Source organism: Phocoena phocoena, chromosome 15, assembly GCF_963924675.1.
Source record: "Phocoena phocoena chromosome 15, mPhoPho1.1, whole genome shotgun sequence".
Classification (NCBI taxonomy): domain Eukaryota; kingdom Metazoa; phylum Chordata; class Mammalia; order Artiodactyla; family Phocoenidae; genus Phocoena; species Phocoena phocoena.
In genome coordinates this window covers 9428410-9438263 of record NC_089233.1, presented here as the reverse complement: position 1 = coordinate 9438263, position 9854 = coordinate 9428410, and the positions used below count along the sequence as shown (strand labels likewise).

The window sequence follows — 9854 nt, the reverse complement described above, 5'->3', positions numbered from 1 at the left end:
GTAGCAAAGGCCCACAGAGTCCAGGCTTTAGTTGATTGAAGGCAGGAGGATCATTGTTGTCCTTCACTTGGGTGGGGGCCTTAGTTCCCACAGAACTCAAAGATATATTATTATGTACATCCTTTGAGGATGAACTAGGACTCTGCTTTATCACTGCACTATTGTCTGACTGCCTTTTCTCTGTTCCTGCATTCCTTTGTTCCTTTAAGATCACTGGTTACTGAGACCTGTTCAAGGGCAAGCATTGTGGTCAGGCTTAGATCACAAAATGGCTTAGGCCAAAATGGCTTCTCTTCTGTCCAGAAAACCATTCCTGATTCTCTTTCTCTGGGGACCCCCCTAACCAATCTGCTTACGCTCTGCCACATTGAAGTGTTGGAGGTCCTCAAGCTGGATCCTGAGGCCTCTCCCCTCCCCCTTCTCTTCTCTGAGCAATCTCACCTGTGCCAGATGCTTCAATCACCACAGGTTGTACTCATGACCTTGAATCTGTCTCCAGCCTGGCTTCTCTCCTGAGCTCAAGACTCTGGCATCCAGTAGACATCTTCAAGTACACATCTCAAAGTCAACATTTCCAAACTGTTAGTATCCTCTTCACCCCAAACCTACTCCTCTTCCTGGGTTCCCCCACTACTAAGGGCACCATCAACCCTGGACATCAACCTCCTGCCTGGCTAACTGCCACAGTCTCCCAAACTGCCTGCCCCACACTTCGATCCCCTACAAGGGTTCTCTAGGCTAGTGCTTCTGAAAATTCATCTGCATAGAAATCACCCGGAGAGTTTGTTAAAAAGCAGATCCCTGGGCCCTACGACCACCCCATCCCCCCACAATCAGATTCAGATTCGATAGACCTGGGATCAGACTCAAGAATTTGCATTTCTAACAACTGCATTTCCCCTAAGGTCCTCCCCTGGAGCAACCCAAGCTAATGATGCTGACGCAGGTGCTGCAAGTCCATGGACCATACTTTGAGTAACAAGGCTCCCTGCTCTGTCCAACTCGGAGGCCACTAGCCACAGATGGCTGTTTAAATTATTTAAATAAATTTTAAAATTCATTCCTCAGTGCTGAGACAGGAAGGAAGGGGGCAGGGCACAACCATTAAATCCCCACCCCTTCTCCAAGATAGTGAGAATATTCCCCCCACTCATTAGCGTATGAAATTATCCAGCCCATAAAAACTAACCTCCCGGGCTTCCCTGGTGGCGCAGTGGTTGAGAGTCCGCCTGCGGATGCAGTGGACACGGGTTCGTGCCCCGGTCCGGGAAGATCCCACATGCCGTGGAGCGGCTGGGCCCGTGAGCCATGGCCGCTGAGCCTGCGCGTCCGGAGCCTGTGCTCTGCAACGGGAGAGGCCACAACATGAGGCCCGCGTACCACAAGAAAAAAAAAAACAAAGAAAACTAACCTCCCCATATTTCAGGGCAACCTGTCACTTTCTGAGACGGCGCACACTCTGTCTATGGAGTATGTATCACTCTCAATAAGTCCACTTCTTACCTATCACTTTGCCTCTTGCTGAATTCCTTCCGCAACAACACATAAAGAACCTGAGCTTCATTAAGTCCTGAGACCAGGTATGTGATTTCACCAGGGAGACTGTGAGTTCAAGTCCCCTCCTAAGCCAGAGATTGTGGGTTCAAGTCCCATCTGAAGTGCGACTGGCCTCAAGTCCCAACCTATAGTGTTTGTTTTCAGCAGCACTAGGCACATTTCAAGCGCTCAACAGCCACTTGAACAGCGTGTATTTATAAAACATTTCCATCACCAAAGAAAGTTCTACTGGACAGCCTTGCATGGATCTTGGTGACTGTTCTAAAAATGAAGGTTAATCCTAGGTCCCTCCTTGGCCCGCAAGAATTCTGAGGCTCCTACTGCCTAAAAGCTGATGCTTTGGAGAAGCATAAAGGACGTCAGGAGTCGGGAGGGCACAGAGAACATTACTCAACCCAGATACCTTCCAAACTTTTCAGCAAGATTCTGGGATCTTCCCGGACTGAAGGCGGGCCAAGAACTTTGAGCTCATTAGCTGGTGGTGGAGGGGTGGGCGAGTTGCCAGCGCTTTCCTCTGATTGGACATTTTCTCTTAGCAGAAAACCAATCATCGAGGGAGATGGGGGCGTGGCCAGGCTCGCCTACAGGCCCTTCCGCGAGTTCCAGCGCCCACCCACCCCTCTGGCGTGTCGGATTGGTGGTGAGTTCTGAACCCCTACCACCTAAGGGGTCCTTCCGCCCTGGAATCCCGCTCGCGTTGGCCGACGAGGAGGTGGGGCAGGTCCTCCCTCCCGCCGCGGGGAACACCCCTTCCAGAAGCCCTGAGCCCCCAGGTGTCCAGCCTCGACCTCCATGCGCTCAGTGTTCCCACCCCCACCACCAGTGAAATGGGATTGCATTGTGCCGGTGGCCGGGAGAGGCCCCCTCCTGACAGCCTCCTGTGCTGGGTATGATGGGTGGGAGGGAGGTGAGACTGAGGTGGGCCTCAGGACACGGAAGCCGTGTCCCACAGGAGGATGGCTCTGGAAAAGGGCCGGAGCCTGCCCGAGGTGCGGGCGCGAGTGGGGGCTTCACATGGCATCACCGACCTGGCCCACAAGCTTCACTTCTATGACCAATGGGCTCCGGATTATGACCAGGTAAACCAGCCGGGTCCTCACCTCTGCTTCCATCTGCTTGCCCGGCCTCAGTTTTCGTGTCTGTAAAGCCGGAATAGTGAGCCTTGCATCATCCCAGGGCAACGAATGTGAGAGGGGAGTAAGACCTGGGTGCAGCCCTGCAGTCCTGTCTCTTCTGGGACTGGCTCCTCTTCAGCGCATCCACAGTGGCCCTGCCCTCTCACCAGCCCCATCTTCCAGACTGGCAGACCCTAGAGATCAGGGGCCAAGACGTCCCCACCCACCCTGGGACTGCAGTCCAGGCAGAGGTGCCACTGAGGGGTCAGTATGAACTAAGCAGAGAGCCATGCCAAGGCCCACAGAAAAGACCCCAGCAGTGGGCTGAGGGCTACTCTCCAGTCCCCGCCCCTTGACAGAGGAAAGCACCTCATACCTGGCTCGCCCCTCACTGTAGTCCTAGCAGGCCCTGGGCCCCCGACACACACAGCTTGGCCGGGCTGACTCCTAGGCCACCCAAAAGGAGGTCCCCCAAACACAGGGGCACAGGGTGGCACTTGGTGCAGCACTCTGTCCCCAGGACGTGGCCGCCCTGCAGTACCGCGCTCCCCAGCTCGCAGTGGACTGCCTCACCCAAGCCCTTCCAGGTCCACCCCACGCTGCCCTGATCCTGGACGTGGCCTGTGGTACTGGCCTAGTGGCTGCAGAGGTGAGACCACCCTAGATCCCCTGCCCTCCCTTCAGCCCCCACTTGCTCAAAATTCCTACTACCCCAGGCCCCAGATCCCCGCCTCCCTGCTCAGACTCACTGGTTCCAAACACTTGGGCTACATCCACTGCGGGGACCATTGTCCTCCCCGAGGTGCAGGGACCTAACCGGGAGGCGGCAGGTATGAATTGTGACTGGGTCACCCCACCCCAGCTGCAGGCTCGGGGCTTCCTGCAGCTGCATGGGGTGGATGGAAGCCCAGGGATGCTGGAACAGGCCCGGGCCCGTGGCCTCTACCAGCGCCTCAGCCTCTGCACCCTGGGTCAGGAGCCTCTACCCAGCTCTGAAGGTACTCCCCCACCCCCTTCAGCACCCCAAGGCACACCCTCTGACCAAGCCCACCTGACGGAGCCCCTTTCTTTTGCCAAAACTCCATCCCCCTTGCCTAGCCCTCCACAAGCCCCCTCTCACACTGAGTCCTATTCTCTTTTTGAGCCCCCCAATCCCTCACTGAGACGCTTTCTCTGAAACTTCCGTCCCATGATCTGACCTCAGTCCAGGACTGGGCCACATCTGCCATATCCCCCACGGGATCTGGGTCCCACAGACACCAGTGGCAGGCCTGGTCCCTCCCCGGGCCCCATCATGCGCACCATCCTCCAGGGTGGTCTGAGGCCACACTGAAGACAAACCACCACACCACATCCGCACCTCCACACAGGGACCTTCGACGCGGTGCTGATGGTGGGCGCCCTCAGTGACGGCCAGGTGCCCTGCAGTGCCATACCTGAGCTCCTGCGGGTTACCAAGCCAGGTGAGAAGCAGCCCATCCGGCCACACGCAGGCACCTTCCCTTCTCCACACCCACAGACGCAAGCCTCAGAAAGCCTCAGGCCAAGCGAGAGTAAGGTTATGCCCAGGGTCACACAGCCTGGCATCCCAGCCACAGCTGCCGGCCCAGGCTCGGCCGCAGCTGCCACCATCAACAGACCCAGGCAAACAGGCAGGGCAGGCAGGTTGCCAGCTTGCCTCTTATCCACTGGGAAACCGGAAACAATTCCACTCTCCTCTCCAGCCTCTATTTCCTCATCAATAAGTAGAGTGGCACAGTTCCTTCCCCGTAGGATTACAGTGAGAATTGGGTCAAGTAGTGTCTGTAAGGCCTGTGTTTCAGTCCTGGCACATAGTACGGGCTCCGTTTAGTTCCCTCATCTTCCAGCTTCCCCACTAACCTAGGGGGAGTCTCTTTCTCTTTCGTGACCTCAGTTTCCTTATCTGTGAAATGGGGCTGCTCAGGTGAGTTGATAGATGTGAGTGCTTTTCTAGAAACTCCACAAGTGGGGCTGATGTGCAGGTGAGGGTTGTGTTTACTGTGCTGCTACTGTGTGCCTTGCCCCGTGCTTGCTTCTGCCCTGGGGAGAAGGTACACACCCAACCCACATGCCCCGGAAAGGGGCCAGGGGAAAAAGACCAAGTCCGAGGTGGGCCCACAGGGCTGTGGGTGCCCAATGCCCTGAGAATTCAGATAAGAGAGGCATTTGGGACAGCTGGGATGGGGAGTGAGGGGCAGTCCACGCAGGAACACAGCCTAAGCAAAGTCCCAGGTAGAAAGGAGAGTGGTGGCGTGTGAGGACCACGAGGCTCAGACCTGGCTGCAGGACAGGATCTGGAAGCCCCGAAGGTGCCCCATCACAGCACGATTGCATCTGCTCCCTGCCCCTTCACCCCTGCTGGGCTCAGCAGGGGCTCTGGCTAAGTCAAGACAGGTCTAGGCAGGCCTCATCCTCAGGGAACCGCAGAGGCTGACAGATGCAGGGACATTGGTGGCATCAGAGAGAGAGGTAGTGATCAGGCTTGGGAGGGCAGGAAACTCCCATCACCTGAACCAGTAAGGACCAGACCTCCTCGCCCAGCCTGTGCTTGCCAGTCCCCTCAGCCGGCCCGACTGCCCGCCCACATGTCACAGGCTCCTTGCTTCAGAGCCTTTCCTCTCACGAAGCCCCTCTCCGCCAGCAGCACCCTGCTTCTCCTTACCTCCTCCTCCAGGAGGGCTTCCAGACTCCTGTCTCTCCTGAGTATATCTGAGCCTGCACTGGGCATACACTAGGTGCCTGGAGAAGACCTGGAGTGACAGGGTCATTCATTCATTCAGCCAGTGCTTACTGACTGCTGGCCTTCCTGTGAGACAGGGTAACCATGCCTGCAAGCTGGGAAACTGAGGCTCCAAGAGGTGAAGGGAGTTGTCCAAGGTCCAAAGCCCATGAGCATTCAGACACAGCCATATCCTCCAGGAGAGGGGCTGGGTGAACAGTGAGAAGGGAGCCCCCTCTGTCAAGGGGATTCAGCCAAAAATTCCCAGCATAAAGGACACTGGGGCCTTGAAAGGTGTGTAGGAAGCTGGTAAGCTGAGGAAGCAGAGGGTATTCCTGGGGGAGGGATCAGTGAGCACCAGGGGCTTGGAGATGGGAAAGGCTGGCCCGGGGACAAAGCTGGGAGAACTTCCTCCCTTGAGGATGTGAGCAGGAAGGGGACAACCTTCCTGTCCCTGGCTCCTGCCCCTCCCCCACTCACCTGCTCCTCCCCCACCCCTCCCCAGGTGGGCTGCTGTGTTTGACCACCAGGACCAACCCATCCAACCTGCGTTACAAAGAGGCGCTGGAGGCCACCCTGGCCAGGCTGGAGCAGGCCAGGGCTTGGGAACGCCTGGTGGCCTGGCCTGTGGACCAGTGGGAACTGGCCACCTCCGAGCTCGAGGTGGGGCCTGGCACCTCTGACAGCGACGGCTTCATCTCCGGCATCGTCTACCTGTACCGAAAGCAGGAGGCAGCCCAGGCTGAGGGAGTGAGGCCCAGTGCCTAGCCCCCAGCTGGCCTCCGAGCCTCCATGAGGCCTCGACCAGGCCCATGGTTGGGCCTCCTCTGCTTTGCCTGTAAAACGAGGCCGTTGCACCAACCCTGCCCCTCAGGAGAGCCATGCCTATTAAATGAGTCCCAGAAGCGGCAGCAGAACTCTGGCTCGGCGGTTTTCTCAGCCCTGCAAAGAGTGACATCTGTCCCTATGGAGGACAGAAGGGAAGAAACAGGACAGAGGGGCCCCATCCCTGGCTGTCCCTGTGCCAGGCATGATAGGGCCACAGATGTGACTCTGACCCCTCCCGGGGTGGAGGGCCCTCTCCCTCTAACTCACAGACCAGGAACCCGTGCTCACGCATCTGGGCCTTGGCCAAACACTTTCACGTGTCCAGGATTCGGTTTCCTCATCTCTAAAGGGATCGGAACGCAGAGCCGAGGGGCTCAGGGCGTAGCTTGGAGGCTGCCCCAGAGCTGGGCAGGTGAAGGGGCCTCGGTGACTGTCCGCACCAGCACCAGGTGGGGATGTGAACAGGGCTGATGATGCCTCCAGACAGGAGCCAGGGGAGGCTTCAGGGAAGAGGAGGCGCAGGGCTGAGCCTTCGGGACTAGAATTAAGAAGGGTGGAGAAAGGAAGAGGGACGTTCCAGGCTGAGGGCAGAGACAGCCTGAGCAAAGGCTGGGAGAAGGGACCTGGGGGGTGAGCAGACCAGCCTGGAGGCCCAGACGGAGCTGGAACAAAAGGAGGGGAGGGCAGGTGGCCCATCCCCCAGGGCTGGCTGTTCTCATCTTTCCTCCCTCCTACAGTCCCCAGCACTTTCCTAAGGTCCTGGGCTTTACGGTCTGACAAATGGAGGGCTTGAGCAAGGTGACTCCAAAGCTCGGGGCCAGTTTCAACGTCTCACAATTCCCCAAAACCAGTTTTGTAAGTCTTCTGGTCCTGGCCACCACACGGTCGTCCTGCCCCTCACCACCCCCCTGCCCAGGCTTCCAACCCGGCCCTCCCATCCACCTCCGCAGCTGAAATCAGAAACGATACAGTCTTCCTGTGCACAGGTCCCATTTATTGTAGAAAATAATAGCAATTACTGTGACAAATAGTTTAAATTACAAAACAGAAACCACGTAGCAGCAGGGGAAAGCCCCAGGACTTCCTGGGGTTAGGACCAGAGAAAGCATTCCCCCTGCCTCTCCCAGGCTCTCCAGTGACCTTGGCAGGGGCGAGGATCCAGAGGTGGCCAGTCTCAAGGGGCCCGGGGTCCTTCTTCGGAGCCCGCAGGACGGGCTGGAAGGGGTGTGGGCAGCCTGGGCCACATGTAGCCCCCTCCCCCACCACTACCCAAACCAGTTTGTAGCACCTCTGCCCCTCCCCTCTAAACCTGTCCGTCCACTCTCTGCTTGGCAACTCTGCTCCAAGGGCAGGTGGGTGAGCAAGGCAGCCATTCTCTTGGCCACAGGTTTCCATGGGCAAGCCACAGCCCAAGTGCTCGCTGACCCACCCAGAGGATGCTGGCAGACGGAGTGGGGAGGATCAAAGAAGGGGGCGGTGATCAACACGGGCATAGTCCCATGGTCCGCTGAACACCCACTCAGAGGCAGAGCTCAAACAAAGTCAGGGCTGAGCTCTCCGGGCCAGCAGGAGCCAGCCCCCTGTATCCACAGCCATTCCGAGGAGGGTGGTACAGGAGTCTCTTTCCATCCATCCTTGCTAGTGTTGGAGGTGACCTTGAGAAAATGTCCGAGAGGGCCAGGAGGGGCTGAGGGCTGCTGGCCAACGGCCTGGCTCAGTCTCTGCTTGGCAGGGCCATCCTGGGGTCACAGTAAGCTCAGTCCAGGGAGAAACAAAGCTGAAAGGAAAAGAGTCAACGGTAGCGCCTTACACGTAGTTGCTGGCTGGAGCGGAGCGGGCGGCAGAGTACTTGGCGGAGTAGGGCTTGTCGGTACGGGGTGGGCAGTTGCAGCAAAGCAAGGCCCCACCGAGCATCAGCAGGCCAGAGGCGGCCCAGCCAATGTAGAGCGAGGCACCCATCTCCCGCTTCTGGCCCGAGGCCACCAGTGGGTTATAGAAGTCACGGATGATATTGTGGGCCGTCCAGGACACGGGCACCATCACCAGCAAGCCGGCCAGCAGGAACACCACGCCGGCCACAATCATGGTCTTGGCCTTAGCGCTCTCGTCCTCCACGCAGTTGGTGCACTTGCCGCCCACCACCGAGAGCAGCACGCCGAGCACGGCCAAGATGATGCAGATGACGATGAGGGCGCGGGCCGCCTGCAGGTCCTGCGGCAGCGCCAGCAGCGAGTCGTACACCTTGCACTGCATCTGGCCCGTGCTCTGCACCACGCAGTTCATCCACAGGCCCTCCCAGATGGTCTGGGACGTGACGATGTTGCTGCCGATGAAGGCCGTCACGCGCCACATGGGCAGCGCACAGCTCAGTATGGCGCCCAGCCAGCCCAGCACGGCCAGAGCGATACCCATCACCTGCAGCCCCATGGAAGCCATAGCTTAGCGTCTGCTGGGGTCTAGGACCTGGAAGGCTGTGGGGATCCGGCCCTGGAGGCTGTAGGAGTCCAAGTGCCGAGGATGAACACTCAGCGTTCGCAGGGAGGTCTTTCACAGCAAGTCCAGAGGCAAAGCCAGTTGGAGCAGCTCCGGGTGCCTTTCCTGAGGGTCGGAGGCACAAACCCAGCGAGCGTAAGAGTGTAACACGACCAGTTCCTTCCTGCCAACCGCTGCTGCAAGCTCTCAGACTAAAGACTGGAGCGGTTATAGGGCTCTGCGGGAGGGGCGGGGGCCGAGGGAGGGGTTTCAGTCCCTGGAGCCGCCCCCTGACCAGTTTCTCTAGATTCCTGAGCCTGTCAACAAAAGAACTTTCAGGCCCCAGCCCTTGGCCCCTGAGTCACCACGCTGGAGAGCCAGTCTCAGAGGAAACTGCCCTTTCCCCCTGCCCCCAGATCCGTGCTGAGGTCATCCGGGAGATAGACGCTGAGTCACAGCCTGCAAACACCCGGACATACCTGGGGGGCCGGGCCCAGCCAGGTTTGGGGCCTGAAGACCAGGGTCCCCACACCCCAGGGCTCCCTCATTCCAGGCTTGGGTGGTTGGATGGAAGGTGGCTACCTTCAGGGAGAGGGTCTGAGGACAGAGTCCTGGGAACGTCAAAGAGCAGCCCCACCATGATTACTGACGTCAGAGCCCTCATCAGCTGCGTCACTGGCCTGACAGTTACTATTAAGAGTCTCGCCGTCCATGCATCCACCTTACCCGCGTCTGGACATTGGCCTGATGTGGTCCAGTTTTAAGGACCAAGGAGCCGGGGGGCCCGGACTTCTGGGTCCATCATGTGCCCTCCCCATCTCTCACCACCATCACCTGGCTTCCCAGCCCTGCCGGAGGAGGGGTCTCGGAGGTGATGCCCTTTTGGCCAAAGAGAGAAGGAAGCCTGCCCCCCACCTCAGAAGTTTCAGCCAGTTTCTGCTGGGGCTAAGCCGGCTTGGCCAGAATTAGGTCGGGGAGGTCACCAAGAGAAAGCCATGGGCCAGACCCTGGGGACATCAGTCCAGCAAACAGGTGTTTACTTAGTGAAGATACACAGAACGGTCCTCCGATAAAGCCAGAATGGGAGCAAAGTCCCATGAGACTTGGAAGGGGAGGAAGAACTCAGCTGGGGTGTAGGGGGT

The 9854-nt window shown here is 58.3% G+C and overlaps 2 protein-coding genes across 2 annotated transcripts; one reads left to right on the top strand and one right to left on the bottom strand.

Annotated features, from left to right (window-relative positions):
* Positions 1-2513: 2513 nt before the first annotated feature.
* METTL27 (methyltransferase like 27) lies at positions 2514-6166 on the top strand. Its single transcript, XM_065893554.1, is given in 6 exon segments — positions 2514-2636; positions 3193-3321; positions 3535-3670; positions 4043-4135; positions 5918-6038; positions 6040-6166. Coding segments are annotated over 6 exon segments (729 nt in total).
* Positions 6167-7213: 1047 nt separating this feature from the next.
* CLDN4 (claudin 4) lies at positions 7214-8743 on the bottom strand. Its single transcript, XM_065892250.1, has one exon. The coding sequence runs from the start codon at positions 8674-8676 to the stop codon at positions 8047-8049; it is 630 nt and encodes a 209-aa protein (XP_065748322.1). The 5' UTR covers positions 8677-8743; the 3' UTR covers positions 7214-8046.
* Between the last annotated feature and the right edge of the window lie 1111 nt (positions 8744-9854).

Bases quoted from the DNA above. Each gene is read 5' to 3' on its own strand.
- CLDN4 (XM_065892250.1), bottom strand. From the start codon at position 8,676: ATGGCTTCCATGGGGCTGCAGGTGATGGGTATCGCTCTGGCCGTGCTG.